This window comes from Mustela putorius, unplaced genomic scaffold (assembly GCF_011764305.1).
Source record: "Mustela putorius furo isolate JIRA1106 unplaced genomic scaffold, ASM1176430v1.1 tig00000785_pilon_pilon_pilon, whole genome shotgun sequence".
Taxonomy (NCBI): domain Eukaryota; kingdom Metazoa; phylum Chordata; class Mammalia; order Carnivora; family Mustelidae; genus Mustela; species Mustela putorius.
The window spans coordinates 7,884,145-7,899,592 of NW_025421480.1; the positions used below are offsets into that span (position 1 = coordinate 7,884,145).

General features: G+C 45.4%; 1 protein-coding gene across 2 annotated transcripts; it reads left to right on the top strand.

The window, feature by feature from the left end:
• Window positions 1-5,722: 5,722 nt before the first annotated feature.
• On the top strand, window positions 5,723-15,079 carry LOC101686662 (cytochrome c oxidase assembly protein COX20, mitochondrial). 2 transcript variants are annotated; one of them, XM_004756805.3, is made up of 4 exons: window positions 6,857-7,263; window positions 13,838-13,952; window positions 14,039-14,102; window positions 14,808-15,079. In XM_004756805.3, exons 1-4 carry the CDS (start codon window positions 7,222-7,224, stop codon window positions 14,938-14,940), a joined length of 354 nt encoding a protein of 117 aa, XP_004756862.1. In that variant the 5' UTR covers window positions 6,857-7,221; the 3' UTR covers window positions 14,941-15,079. The 2 variants fall into 2 exon arrangements, 1 of the variants encoding a protein (XP_004756862.1); XR_001180183.2 differs by having other exon boundaries at window positions 5,723-7,787; window positions 13,838-15,079.
• The last annotated feature ends 369 nt before the right edge of the window (window positions 15,080-15,448 follow it).

A 15,448-nucleotide genomic window follows, 5' to 3' on the forward strand; every position in this document is an offset into this window, starting at 1 on the left:
TGTAATCCCCACTAAAAGAACAAGAGTTCTTTGAAGAAACAGTTGATTACAGGTCTGGGGCAGGGAATGTACACAGAGCATGAAAAGAATGATTATAATTAATGGTAACATATTAGATACATATATACATGAAATCATATCAGTATAGATCTATCTATTAAAGGGGAGGAGCAAGCTCTTTACAGACCAAAGCCAGCTAATAAACAGAGATGGATTGACAAAATAAGAAAATCACCATAGGATGCCTGGGTTAATTGTTGGTTAAATGTCTGCTTTTGGCTCAGGTTATGATCCCAGGGTCCTGGGATCGAGTCCCACATCAGGCTCCTTGCTCAGTGCGGAACCTGCTTCTCTCTCTGCCTGCTGATCCCTCTGCTTGTGTTCTCTCTCCCTCTGACAAATAAATAAATAAAATCTTTTAAAAAAAAGTTTAACTTGAATTCAATCAGGCTGCTAGGCAATGCATGTCAATAGGAATATAATGTGAGCCACGTGTATAATATTAAATTTTCTAGAAGCTACACAAAGTAAAAATGAAACCAAAAAACTCGCAGGTAAAGTTTATTTAATATACTTAATTTTGCCCCAATATCAAAAATATTAGTATTTCAACATATAATCAATAGAAAAACTTTGTATTTTACTTTTTTTTTTTGTAGTGAATCTTCAAAATCCATTGTGTCATTTTTACACTTAAAGCACATTTCAATTCAGATGCTAAGTTTTCATTGGAAATATTTGATCTGTATTTAGATTTCATAAAATTTACCATTGAAAAGGTAGATTTGCATACCTGTTTTTCAAAATAAAACACTTAAAATTTTTCCAATAATGAATTGAGCATGAGTTTTAAATTTAAGTCCAAATCATTTCAAGTGAAATTAATTTAAAATCTAGCTTCTCAGTTACACTGGCCACACATATTTCCAGTGTAAAACAGCCACATGAAGCTGGCACCCACCATACTGGACAGTGCAACCCTAGACTTCACTTCCACTTTACAGAAAATAAAGGGGATAGCAAACACACAAGTTAAATGATACTAAGAGTTAATCCAGAATGTGGGACATTCTGCAAAACAATTCTCTTATTAGTTTCCAAAAATTCAGTGTCATAAAATAAAATAAAATGGAGAGATTGTCCTAGACAAAGACTAAAGAGACATAACAATCAAATGCTTGCTTGGGATGCTTTCTTGAAAACAAAAACAAGGGGTACCTGGGTGGCTCAGTGAGTTAAAGCCTCTGCCTTCGCCTCAGGTCATGATCTCAGGGTCCTGGGATCGATCCCTGCACTGGGCTCTATCCTCCGAGGGGAGCCTGCTTCCCCCTCTCACTGCCTGCCTCTCTGCCTACTTGTGATCTCTCTGTCAAAAAAATAAAAATAAAAATAAATAAAAAAATAAGATTTAAAGGAAAAAATTTTAAAAAAAGAAAAAGAAAACAAAAACTTCTCTAAGCAACCAGGTAACACTGAATATGTGCTATATTCTAGACAAATTACAGAATGTTTGCTAATTTTCCTTGGGTGGGATCATGGCATTATGATTATGTAGGTTACTTTATTTGTAGGAAAGATAATGATTCTAGGGGGAGACTAATTCAAGAAATGCAATTTTATCTAAATATCAAAGTTGACAGGAGAAAAAAATATTTGGGGGCAAGATGACCCCCAAGTGTTTATATTCTAAGCAACCTTTTCCCAGGAAGCCACTAGAGGAAGCAGCCTCCAAAAGGAATAAGCCAACAAAGAGGAAGATGAGGAACTGAGGAGGCAGGAGATCATAGGGAAGAGGGGATGAGAGTCTCCAGGATCATGGCTGGGAATCAGTCAGAGAAAGAAACCATTCTGACGTTGGTCACAAAGAGGAAAGTTCCAGGACAGATGTCTTCCAAAACCAAACCAAAACAAAAAACTGACAGACCAATTATACACTGCGTTTGATACACTGTAGGAATTTTATCCCTCTGCAGAAGCCTGAGAGAAAAGTGAGTGATGGGTGTATGCAGTGGTGTATCGGTAAACCACCTCTCTGAAGAGAAAAAAAGAAAGAAAAAAAGCCCTGATCTGTAGCGTTTGTTGATTTCCATGGTATAAGTACTTCCATTGTAGCTGATTTTAAGCTACCAACATAAAGTCATTGAACAGTTGACAAGAGATGCTCACCACCAGCTCTCAAGAGTCATTACAAAAACGAAATGAGCATCTAATATTCATCTGTTCCAAGAACCAAGTATTGTATGATGAAATTCAGATTTCTTATGCAGAAGAGAGCCAGTAAGACCTAGCTCCAACAAAATTAAACAAATAAAGCAATTATTAACTAAAAAAAGAAAAAAAAGTTTTACAAGAAAAGAAATAGAATCCTAGTACTCTACATGGCTCGGCTATGAACATTATAGAGGTCTGACAGAACAACTTCTTACCACTCCTTTCTCTGAAACCTATTGAAATGAAGAAAGGAATAGAGAGATAACGGGGCACCTTTTCTGGAAAGATAGGAGAATTCACAAGCAGCAGACCAGGAATGTAGGAATTTCCTGATGATACAGAGGTACTGCGATCAGATTGATTATTAAACCCAACACACCCAATTTAAAAATAACTCCCTGTAAGCACCTACTTAGAAACTGTCCCTGCTCCCCTTCCCCCAGGGGACTTACTTGGAGACAAGTTCCAAAAACCAGCTTCAGGTAACAAAGCCCAGATACAAAGGTGGGTCAGGCCAGGTGGAGACATCCATCAGTGGTGGGGGCATACTGTCTCCCTGGTTACCAAGCAGGATGGGCCCCACCATACTCCCCCAACAGCCTGAGAGAGAACCTCGAAAGGTAAGTTTTGCCCGTACAGCCCTGCCAAACCCCTGAAATGATATTCCCCTTTCCCTCCCCACATCGTGCTGCAGACCACCCACCGTAGCTCTCCAGAATGGGGTTACTGAGAGCCAACGCTCTCTCGCAGCTGAGAAAATGAAAGCACAGACTCTGGGCAGTGAGCCAGAGGGTTTATAGCCACCATGAGGGAAGGAACAGGGAGAGAAGAGCTTTTCCGGGCTCACTCCATCCACTATGCTGAAGCACCATCTCATGCAGGGTCCCACGTCCATGGCCATGGCCAAACAAACAGGAAGTCTCCCAACAGCGAGGCTGATGAGAAGGAAGCCCCATGGCGGGAGGAAGGCTGAACAGGTCCAGCATCTCGGTTCCTTGTATCACGATGATTCCTTGCTATCACTGTTATCCTGAAGAATCACTTTACTCTTTACTTCTTGCTTCTGGGACCCTCCCCATAGCTGTCCCAGATGCTGTCCTTTCCTAGAGCTGGCTTTTCAACTTTTTATCAGTTCAGTGAATTTCTTGACATCTTCCCAGTACATTTCTTGTTTAAGCTGATTAGAGTCCGAGTCTGTTGCTGGCAATGCAAAAACCCTTAAAAAGATGGTTGAGTGATAATAAACTTAATTTTATACTATTAATAGTTTCTATATACATATATTTACATCCATTATGCTATTATAATAACCTTAACTTAATGCTACTACAGAGAACACACAGTTGGTTTTTTTTTTTTTTTAAGATTTATTTATTTGACAGAGATCATAAGTAGACAGAGACATGCAGAGAGAGGGGGAAGCAGGCTCCCCACTGAGTAGAGAGCCTGATGTGGGCACACTGTTTTCAAATTTACCTATGGAACATGTACAAAATGATCTGCTAGGTAACATACACAAATCAATAAATTGCAAAAAGTAGAAATAAAAATGCCACAGTGTAAAACAAAACAAAAAAAAACTAAAAATTAATTCCAAAACCATATCCACACTTACTCAGAAGAAAAGCTGAAACTATTAAAAATTTAAGAAACAAAGGTAATGAGAACATTGCCTGTCAAAATCTATGACATAACATGGAATAAAATGATTCTCAGAGGATATTTTATAACATCTTTCTTGGTTATGGAGATGGAGAATAAATGAACTAAGGAGTCAATTCTAAAAGCTGGAAAAAAAAATAAAATAAAAACCTTGGTCAATAATGCCAAAAGTCGGGCGCCTGGGTGGCTCAGTGGGTTAAGCCTCTGCCTTCGGCTCAGGTCATGATCTCAGGGTCCTGGGATCGAGTCCCGCATCTGGCTCTCTGCTCAGCAGGGAGCCCGCTTCCCTCTCTCTCTCTCTGCCTGTCTCTCCATCTACTTGTGATTTCTCTCTGTCAAATAAATAAATAAAATCTTAAAAAAAAAATGCCAAAAGCTGATCTTTTAAGAAATAAGACGTAAGCAATTAAAATTATTAATGAGAAAGGGAGCATATGAGGATCATTTTCAAAATTATGAGAGCATTTTTAAATTATGGGAGTCAGGGCACGCCTGTGTGGCTTAATCACTGGGCGTTTGCCTTCGGCTGGGGTCATGATCTCAGGGTCCTGGGATCGAGCCCCGCATTGGGCTCCCCGCTCAGCAGAAAGCCTGCTTCTCTCTCTCACTCCCCCGCTTGTGTTCACTCTCTCGCCGTGTCTGTCAAATAAATAAAACATTTAAATAATAATATTTAAATAAGTAAATAAATTATGGGAGTCAAGACTTACAAGCAAGACACAAGATGAAAAGTCATAAAAATGGATTAGACCCCATTTTTTATTATTTTTTAAGATTTTTTTCATTTATTTATTTGACAGAGATCACAAGTAGGCAGAGAGGCAGACAGAGAGAGGAGGAAGCAGGCTCCCTGCAGAGCAGAGAGACTGATGCTGGGCTCCATCCCGACCTGAGCCAAAGGTAGAGGCTTTAACCCCCTGAGCCACCCTGGCACCCCTAGACTCCATTATTAAAAAGAAGTTTAAGTCTCCATAAACTAAATTAACAATAAGTGAACTAGAAATAATTTATGAGTTAAAAGCCAAAACCATAAAGAGCTGCTATCAACTAATAAGGAAATCACATACACAACCAAAAATTTTAACGCACAAAACTGTTACACAAATTCTTGGAAAAAGCATTACCAATCAACATTTGAAAGAATGCTCACCTATAGTAGTAATCAGTAAAGTTTAAGGCAGTAAGACCCCACTTTTCACCCATCAGATCTGCAGAAATTTTAAAACCTAACATGCGGTGTTAAAAAGTTTGAAGAAACAGGCATTCTCATATATTGTCACTGGGAATGTAAATTGGTAGTATTTTTGGAGGACCATTTAGCAGTACATATTCAATTTTTTAATGTGCATCCCTCTTCCGATTAGGCCACTTCCAGAAATCCATCCGACAGAAATATTCGAACAGGTGCACAAAGATATAAGCATAAAAAGGATCCTGAAGCTTTTCTTTTTTCTGTTTTGGGGGGGAGATTAGTACTAGTTTTCTGTATGTCAATCAGAAGGAAGATGAGGTTTGATGAAGGACTGATGAACGGCCTTTACAATGAATGAGAAAATCTATACCTACTTGCATGAAAAAAAAATTGCCAACAGCGTGTTCAATGGTAAAAAGTATTGAATGCAAAGACACATGTACACAGGGAGCCGCACGAAGAGGGGCACGTGTGGCATGGAGAGACTTCTGCCTTGTATCCTAAATCCCAGAGTTGTTTTAGTAAAAGGGAAAAAAAAAAAAAAAAAAAAAGGAGAAAAAGGAACATTTTGGAAACAGACACATCCAAAGTGGGGAGTTGACCTTGGGGAGGAGGGTGGGGCGGAAGCGGAAGACGTTTTTTACTGCCCCACTCTCTGTAAACTGGTAAAAACAAACATGCAAGCTATTTTTGTGAAAATAAAACTTTTAATGTAAAAAATATATAAAAATACTTTTCGAAGAAGGAGTTTACAGTTCTCACAAACAGAGGTTTACAGTCTTCGAAGTCACCCCGAGAAATACAACAGGATGCTCTGGGTGTTTCACCCGTACTTTTCCAGCTCTCCTTCCTTCACGAGGTCATTAGGAATTGCTTCGCAAGAACTCCTCTCTCCCCCACGGACTGGAGCCTTCCAGACCAAGAGCTCAAAGCGCCTTAGCCCGGCGGTCGCGGGGAGAACCCCCAGAGCAGGATCGCGGGGGCGCGCAGCAGTCCGAGCCCTGTCCGAGCTCCCGCAGCTCCTCCCGGACCGCAGCCGCCCGCGCGGGCCAGTCCTCCACCGCGTAGCGCACCCGGACCGCAGAAAGCAGTTAGGCGAAGGCGAGGTCGCGAGCCGGAACGGATCGGGGCGACCGGCACTGCCACATGGCTGGCGCGCTGGCCGCGTAGACGCGTGCCCGGACGCGCCCCGGGAAGGGCACCAAGGCGGGCCGCGCGACACAAGGTGCAGAGGCCGGGCGGCGGCTCAGTCCGCGCCCTGGTGAGGGCCCGGCGGTGGGCGCACGCCTCCCGGCCTCTTCCGCCCCGGAGCCCCCGTCCGCAAGGGCCTTCTGGCCCCGCGCAGGGGCCCGGACGCCTTGACGCACGCCCGCCCCCGAGCGCGCCCTCCATTTTGTCCCCAGTCTCCTTCGGGCGAGCGGGGCGGCGCTATTTTAAAGCCGCGAAGTCATGGAGCGAAAAGGAGAGGCGGCGGGGCGGGCGCGGGACCTTGAAGTGCAAGGGGCAGCGCTCGGGGTTACACAGCTGCCGGCGCTGGGGAGCCGCCGGCGGCACCCACGACTCGGTCTGGGGCCGGAAGGACAAAGGACATGCAGGGGACGCGGGCCGCGAGCGAGCGCGGGGCAACTTCCGGGCCGGTGGGCCAGGGCTGGGGGCGGGCTAGGCCGCCGACCCGGCCGCAGGGCCCGCGCGCAGGACAAAGCGGCGGCGGCGCGCCCGCTCCCCGCTGCCGCGGCCCGGCCCCGCCCCGCGCGCGCGCCCGGCGTTCAGGCACGCGGGCGCGAACCCGCGGCCGACGGGTAGAAATGGCGGTTGGGGCGGAAGGAGGGGCTGGGGCGGGAAGCAGCGCAGGCTCGAGGCTCCAGGGCGCTGTTCCGCCCCCGCCCGGCCGAGGATCCTGGTGCAGGGGTGTTTCACGAGCTGTCCTCCTCTCTCGGCCCCGGCCTCCCGGGCTGCGGAGGGCCCGCTAGGAAGAAGCCGTCACCCGTTACTTTGAACAAAGGAGACGGCCCCACAGGCCAGGCGACGGCCCGGCGCGGCCACTGCAGAGACGCAGGAACGTTCCCTAAAATGGCGGCCGGCGCGCGGGGGCGGGGCTGGCGGGGCTTCCGCTCGCGGCGCGGGCGGGGCGGGGCCGCATTCACCCACCGGAGCCCATGGCCGCCGCGCCAGACTCGGGCGAGCCCGCCAAGGGGAAGGTAACGGGGCGGTGGGGCGCGCGGGGCGCTCGGGCGGGGGGCGGGCTGCAGACCCCGGGCCGGGCCCCGTCCCTGGCTTCTCCGGCGTCGCGGGCTCCACGCAGTTCCCGTCCCCACCCCGGCACGCTTTAGCTCCCTCGCCGGGCCCGAGGACAGGGGGGATGAAGCCCCGGGCGGGAGAGCTGGGCGCTGGAAGGGGCTGGTGCCGGGGCAGCGTGGTTTCCGAGCTGCCGGAGGACAGGCTGATGCGGTGTACTTGACACGGAGGGACCCAGAAGCGCTGTCGAGCAGTGAGAACCTGGGTTCGATCCTGAGCGGGAGGAGCGGACGTCGAGCGGGGGGTTTCCCTTTCAGTGCGCTGACTTGTAAACCGCACCATTCCACCCCTCTGCGTAAGATCCAGTCACCACAGCCCGTGGCTCCCGGGATAAAACCCGAGTTCCTTGGCCTGGACCGTAAAGCCTTGGACCAAGCCCTTGTCAGCCTGTGTCCGGCTCGTCCACTTCGCAGAGGCTTTGGAGACGGTGGGCCGCGAAGGGAGGGCGCGTTCTCCTGGGCGGGGGGAGGGGGCGCTCCTGACTCCCCAGCGCAGACTGAAATGCGCCGGTTCCGGCTCCCTTACTCGGCTGCCTCATTCCAGCAAGTCCCCGATTTCTGTCGTCTGCCCCTCGGGCTCCTTAAGGAAACCCAGTTTACCACCTTAGTGCTGAACAGATAATAGATGTTCAGAAAATAGGAAAAAAGCCGTTTTCCAGTGGTAAGCTTATAAAGATGTTGACAGCGGGTCAGGGATGCACAAGTATTGACTCAAGACCCGCTGTGTGCCAGAATGCTCCTAATCTACAATTACAGGATATGCTCTCTCCAGCTTGGAAAATTTTGCTACTTATTCAAAGTTACAGCTTTTCTGGGGGCTTTAACATTTAAATTTCGCCAAGATCAATCAAATGGTTAATATGAACAAATATTGGATAAATTATTTCCAGATTTGAAATCAAAACACAGTGTGTCAGTTTTGACGCTATTGAGGTCTTTTGTTTTTCATGCCTCATACATTACTCGGAATATGCTTAATGTAACCCAAGTGTGCCCTTATTTAAAAGTGGTTTATTTCAGGAGGCACCATAACTATATAAACGGGGCTTTTATCCCTCTTGTGTCAGGTTATCGCCTTTGATAGGAGATAACTGCCATCATTTAAGGGTCAGAAGTATGGTTTAGCCATTAAAAGTAAAAAAAAAAAAAAAAAAAAAACCGGAAAGTATAATAATAATGACCTAATTGGTTCATCATTAGTAAAACAAAATACTGCAGTTGGTGAAATGAAGGGCAGGTACAAGCCCTAAAACTGAGCACTGACCAGATTTGTGTGGTGAGGTTGAAGAAAAAAACCAAAGACTTATAAATTGCTCATGAAATACTCGTATCAAAGCTCCCTAAGGAGATTATAAAGTTTATATAACATAAGCTAGGACTGAATTAGTAGCCCAGGGTAACGTCAGAGAAGGAAGGGTGCCGTGATCAAGCTGACAGAACCAACCCTCAGACACTCTGCTCCCGTTCTTTACTCTCCAGGAAACTTTAAAATACGAAATTTGGTACATGCCTACCAGGAAGGTGCTGTAGGTAAATTTTCAATTTATTAATAAACCCACTGAAGAAAGTGGTGTATGTATCTACTGAGTATTAGGCACTAAACTAGGAGCTAAAGATACAGCTTTGATCAAAACAGGCGAAATGTTCCTTGTGGAACTCACATTCTACTGCAGGAATCAAACAGGTAATCACACTGTCATTTACTGAGCCAACCACGCAGAGATCCTGGAGAAAGGCAGCACAGCACGCGCTAGGTCTCGTTTTATCAGAGGAGCGCCAGTGTACGAAGACTAGAAGACAAGATAAAGAGGGATTCAAGAGAGGAGGATGGGTGCTAGGTCGAGGAGGGTGGGTGTCCGGTCCGGCAGGGCCTTCCCAGCAGCTGTAAGGCACGGAGGGTTTTCAAAGGACCATGATCCAGCCATCTGAGTGCAATCAAGAACTTTTAAGATCCTGTGAGAGACCATGGTAATCTGGGAGTAGCGGCAGCAGAGGTGAGAAGTGGTTCAGTTCCAGCTGTATTCGGTTCTGGTATAGGCCAGACTTGCTGAGCACGGAACATGGGTTTGATGGAAGAAATCAAGAATGACTCCTAAGGTTTTGGTATGCAAATTCGGTGAGTAGTGATGCCTGAAAAATATCGTAATTGGAAGTCCTAAATTCAAGACGCTTCTTTGACATCCAAAAGGTGTTGGCTAGACCAATGAATTAGAAGACAGAACACTTGGGAGAGGTTAGATGTGATTTACCAAATTGGCAGGCATCGTCGTGTAAATGGCATTTAAGTGAAAGCCTGCATTTCTGAGCGGGCCAGGGCAGCTCTTCAGACTGAGAGGTCGTCAGAGGAGGGAACAGAAGCCAAACTGCTAGGAATGGCCAGTGAGGTGGAAACCCAGGAAGCCTTGTCCTCTTTGAAGCCAAGTAAAGAAAATGTTTCAAAAACATTTTTATTTATCTGTGCCATGTGTTGATCTGGACCAAGCTGCTGCGGTGCAGTGTAGGGTAAATGCTCTTTGAAGGGACGTAAAACAGAGAAGAGGTTTCTAACACGTAAGTTAACGAGTTTTGCAGTGAAAGGGAGCAGAGAAATGGGGTAGTAGCTTAGGAGGCTTGTGGAGGAAAGGAGTGTCAAAAGAGTTTTTTGTTTATACTGGAGAAGAAAAATAATGGTGCAAGTGAGGACAGGGGGACGAGAAGCAACTTCTGCAGTGAAATCAACTGCAGTTAGGACCAGTGGGGCGCCTGGGGGCGCAGTCGATGCGTCTGCCTTCAACTCAGGTCATGATCCCAGGGTCTTGGGATGGAACCCTGTCTCCACTTCTCTGCTCAGAGGGGTGTCTGCTTCTCCCTCCCCCCAGCCCCCACTCCCGCTCTATTTCAAGTAAAATCTTTAAAAAAAAAAAAAAAAGAGCCAGTTCCCCCTATGCAGCAAGAGGAAGGACTCTGTACACCGATGCAGAGACGTCTGGCAGTGGGAATGGGCTGGCTCTAATTCAGTGTATTTCCTTAAATTATTAAATTGATAGTCCAGCTTAGAAATCTTTTAAGCATCTTTTAGTTTCATCAAGGTGAGTTGGAAGATCTGTTGTTTTAAATCTAAGCTTAAAAACTTCATGGATGCCTGGCTGACTCAGTTGGCAGAGGGCTGGACTCTTGATTTTGGGGTCGTGAGTTTGAGCCCCATGCTGGGTGTCGTTTACCTAAAAAAAAAAACTAACTTTTTTTTTTTTTTTTTAAGATTTTTAGCCTAGGAGTTTAAACTTTCATTAGTTTAAGGCTTAAGTTTGTTAACAGCAAAAGTTAAACCTTAAGATTGCAGACTATGCAGGGAATAAAACTGTGAAACACTTGTACATCATAAATAGAACTACTTAAAAGGGATTTATGGCTTGAACCCTCTATTGAGACTTATAGTTCAGTGTACTTTCTAAAAACATTGTATGTGCTTAAGACTGGTTCTTCGTTTTCCTGTATTTGCTTTTAAGTAATCTGTAGTCTAAACTCCAACTTTACCAGGAGGCCAGGTATTCTCTACCCAGTTTCGATACAAATTGCAGAGAAACTGGTTATGTACTTAGTCCTGTCCACCCCCTCCCCCCACAAGACGTGTAACCTTTGGGAAACGTCTCCCTGAGCCTTCGTTTTTTCATTTATGACCAAATGGCTAAGTGACAAAGAACAGGTTTTGGAGATCTGGCCACATGAGAGGTTGAGAACAAGGAATGTAACGGGCCCGGCAGGAGCAGCACCCCCCCCCCGCCCCGCCCCGCCACCTCTAAATCAGGGCATTTATCAGACCAGCGCTGGATTCCCAGCGCAACCCCGGTTTTGCTGGGCACGGGGCTGACCAATGCTGAGAAGGTCTGGCGGCAGCACCCTTGGCCTGGAGCCACATGTTGGGCTTTAAAAGGTTCCATTTAAAAAAGGAGATGTAATTTCTGTTAAGGCATCTTTTTTTTTTTTTTTTAAAGATTTTATTTATCTGACAGATCACAAGAAGGCAGAGAGGCAGGCAGAGAGAGAGGAGGAAGCAGGCTCCCTGCTGAGCAGAGAGCCCGACGCGGGGCTCGATCCTAGGACCCTCAGATCATGGCCTGAGCCGAAGGCAGTGGCTTAACCCACTGAGCCACCCAGGCGCCCCAAGGCATCTTTTTAAATAAGCAGATTTAAAAAAAAAAAAAAGATGTATTCATTACAGAGCGTGCACGGGGGAAGGGGGCAGAGGGAGAATCTCTAGCACTTGGCCTTGAGCACAGAGCCAGATGCAAGGCTCCAGCTGGGGACCCCGAGATCATGACCTGAGCTCAAAAGAGTCAGACGCTTTTCACATTGTGCCACCCAGACACGCCGAAATATGATTATTTTTGAACACACTTTAAAAGCACTTTAAAGATTTTAAGAGAGCAGGGGAGGGGGCAAGCTTACTCCACGCTGAGCGCAGACCCTGATGCAGGGCTCCATGGCACAACCTCTGAGATGACGACCCAAGCCAGAAAATCGCAAGCTTTGGCCGACTGAGCCACCCAGGCACCCAAAACTATTTTTCTAAGCAGTATCTAAAAGCGGTTTCCTCAATCTGATAGGTTCACAGGGGAGAAAGAAAAAACAAAAATCTTTTAAGTTTTCCAAACTCAGATTGCCATGGCCCATCCCAGACCGGAGTCAGCATCAGAGGGGGCAGGATAATGAAAACCTCGGGACCGAGAAAGATGCTGTCCTAGCGGACTCGAGCAGCACTCGGGACTTGACAAGCATACTTAGACTTTGTGAAGAACCGGGGTTTAAGAACATGTTGTCCAAGTGCCCCACAAATGTTTTGTCTGCAGATTTGGGGGTACCCTGGGGTCATGTTAGGGCTCTGCCATGGAAGGGAAGCCACACAAAACAGCTATGGTGTGGTGTGTGCAGTGGCATGTCCAGTAGTTCCTTTTCTTCTCAGGACCCCCAACCCCTGGGGTGGAAGTTGGTGGTGTTCTATAGCTTCTAAGACCTAAAAGGGGCACTAATCACCACCTTGGCCTTCCTCTAGGAAAGGAAGCTCCTCTGAAGGTGCAGGCGTTCGCCCTGGCCTGGAATGTGGAGCCCCGCTGTCTGCAGGGTAGCTCACGACCCTCCCGCCTGCCAGGACTAGATTCCACTTGGCTAGTTTTTTTTTTTTTTTTTTTCCTAAATAAAGCAAAATAATCTAGCAGCAGAATTAAATTCCCCAGCCTCTAAGATTTATATTGAAGAGCTTTTTACAATTGAAGCCTGCAACACTGAGCACCTGCTGTGTCCACCAAGTGGGGTTTGGAGAGGAACAGAGACAAAAGTTAAAAAAAAAAAAAGGAATAATCAAGAAAATATATAGTTTTTGCTTTATTATGAACCAAATCACACTTGGTCTTTTCTGGCAGCGATCTGAGCCAAAGCAGCCAACAGGGGAATATACTTTCAAGAACATCCTTTGTCGTCCAGCCCGTAGCCGGACTTGCCTTTTCTGGTTCCTTTCCCTTCACGTTACTTTCGAGGCACCCCCTCACCCTCCACAATGCTCCCGTTTAAGCAGAAAACCCTGCTTCCTTCTAAGTCAAGTTTTAGGGACGTCTCATGAAGTCTTCTAAGTCCTTACTAATGGGAATGCCACAGTGAAACAAACAAAAGTGTGTCCTTCCCTCCCAGGCCCCTAAAAATGTTCCATTTGACATTAAAACATGGAAACGTGAAGGTTAAGCTGGCAGTATCTTCTTTTTTTGATTAAAAAATCAGGAAAATCAAGTCCATAAATCCCATGAAAACTGCGCAGAAACAGTGTAAGAATCACTCATTTTAGCACTTGAATTTATGACGTAGCCAAATGCCTTTCATTACAGAAGGGTGGGCCACGGAGATTAAAAAAATACATGTATCCTACAGGTGATCCAGTTAGTGGCAGAGCCGAGACAAAACCCAACTGTGGATTTCCAGCTTTTCCCCTCACACCTTCCCTCCCCTAAGTATAGTAGCCATGTCCTACCAACAAAGACTCAAATACAGTCACACATTTTTAATACCAGTAAAATCTGAAGTTCTTGAATTTAAAACTTTGCTATTATCAGCAAACCTGGTTAGAATAATTCTACTTTACCCATTTTGTGTCCCCCAAACTGGAAGAACTGTGGTGCTCATTTCAGGGATGGCCAGATTCCCAGATCATTTCATAGATGTTTTAAAAGACCTCATAAAATAGCATATGCTGTTACCCCCAGACCAGTTAGAAAATTTCATAATATTAACACCATGATTTAATTGGTTTAGGTTTAAGTTGCACTGCTGTTACAGGATTTTCTGGTCCGATTCTCAAGGTTTCCTACTTAAAATTCAGACTGTAGGCCAAAAACCTGATGACCAATGACGGTAAACCAAGATTCACGGTTATCACCTAGCACATTCTCTGATCTTTGCCAAACCAGTAAAATATTTACTTGTTCAATCCAGGTTCTCTTCTGTTTTATCCTAGCCCTTTAAGCTCCTAGGAATTTTAGATGTTGAGAACATTCCCTGTGCTCGGGACTCGGTATTGTATGGTTCATTAGGATCTGTTGTGGCTGGCCTTGGACATTTTTTATTAACTAGTGAGTATCTTCTTCTTAATGTATGATGGACATTTTCTAAATGGACTAATGTCAAATTTAATTACGGTGGTTATGGTTTTTGACAGGTAGGATTAGAAGATCATGTGATGTTGGAGTAGGAGGATTTATCTTGGTGACTTTAGGATGCTGGTATGTGTACCAAGTAATTCAAGAAGATCCAGGATCATGATTGATCTATTTCAAGCACATGCTCTTTCCAAGCAATCTGTCACTGGAAGACTCCCACCCCCTCAGTGAGGAATGTTTTTTTGTTTTTTGTTTTCTTAATTTAATGGAAACTTGCCTTACAAAATGGTAATGCTGGGATGCCTCTTTCAAGCATGTATATGCAGACACATCGTACATACCATTTGTCAAATGAGCAGATGAATGGGTGACATTCCACCAACACCAAGTTACAATGTCTAACCTGGGAAGGCCTCAACCTCTCAGGTCACCCTGATGCTCTCATTTCCTGCTCATGACATTACAGCTGAAAAGCCTCCTCTAAGAATGTGCTCACAACTGCCGAAACCCGTGCACGGATTTCCTGTGTTCTGAGCAAGAAAAGCCAGAGCCAAGAGTACGTAGTATATATATGGTTCCACTGGAGGAGATTCTATCAGAAAAACTAAGCTAGAGGGGGTCAAAAGCCTCACTTTAGGTACCCATCTTACTGATTTGTTAATGACACTGAACCGCTCCAGAACAGCCCTCCAAATTACAACGGCTGTATTCATACAGTCTTGGGGTAACCATCTGTAAACATCTTAGATTTTGTTACTACAAATCTCAAAATGGTTTCCAGAGGAACTTTTCTGTTAAAATGACTCAGTTGTGTTCTTTTCTTGTAAGGTTCCATTGTAGGTATAATTACGCAAAGCTAAGAATCCAGGAAAGAATTGCCAGAGATGGAATTAAAAATCAGATTCTCTACGAAAGTACCCACCTTGATCCTGAAAGAAAACAAAGCAAGAGCGGCAGCTGAGCAGGGTCTCAAGCATCAAAAACCCGACGGTGACTGAAGGGGTCGCTGAGAAACACATGGAGGGTGGCCGATCACCCTCGTGTGTGCGTGTCCCACCAGACTTTCAGTCACATAAAATTTATTTTTTTATTTAATTTTATTTAAAGATGTGTGTGTTGCAGTTTTTTTTTTTTTTAAACACTTGTATGAAGGCCCACACACTTGCTTTGGCCCTTGCTCTACTGCCAGGAAAAGCATCTTTTGGACTTGCCGAACTTGGTGCAGAGACCAGAGTATAAACAAGAGTCTCCTGCTGGATTTCCAAACTCCTCTTAAAGACAAATCACTGTACTACTGCACCTTGTTAAAAATGAGGCAGTACTCCCCAGTTTCTAAAGTCAGTACCTTTGTCAGAACACTGAAGGTTTTTTTTGACTTTGCAAATTGCTATTTTTAAAAACGAACACTCACTGCTTGACCCTGTTCTTCCATTTCTTAGAACAGGTAGGTCATCTCCCCCAAAGTAAAG

Excerpts from the sequence above, each read along its gene's own strand:
- LOC101686662 (XM_004756805.3), top strand. The coding sequence starts at position 7,222 with ATGGCCGCCGCGCCAGACTCGGGCGAGCCCGCCAAGGGGAAG. Across the intron at positions 7,264-13,837 it reads GCGAGCCCGCCAAGGGGAAG|CCCTTTAAGCTCCTAGGAAT; the intron begins GTAACGGGGCGG and ends GTTTTATCCTAG. Across the intron at positions 14,103-14,807 it reads TTGGTGACTTTAGGATGCTG|GTTCCATTGTAGGTATAATT; the intron begins GTATGTGTACCA and ends TTTTCTTGTAAG.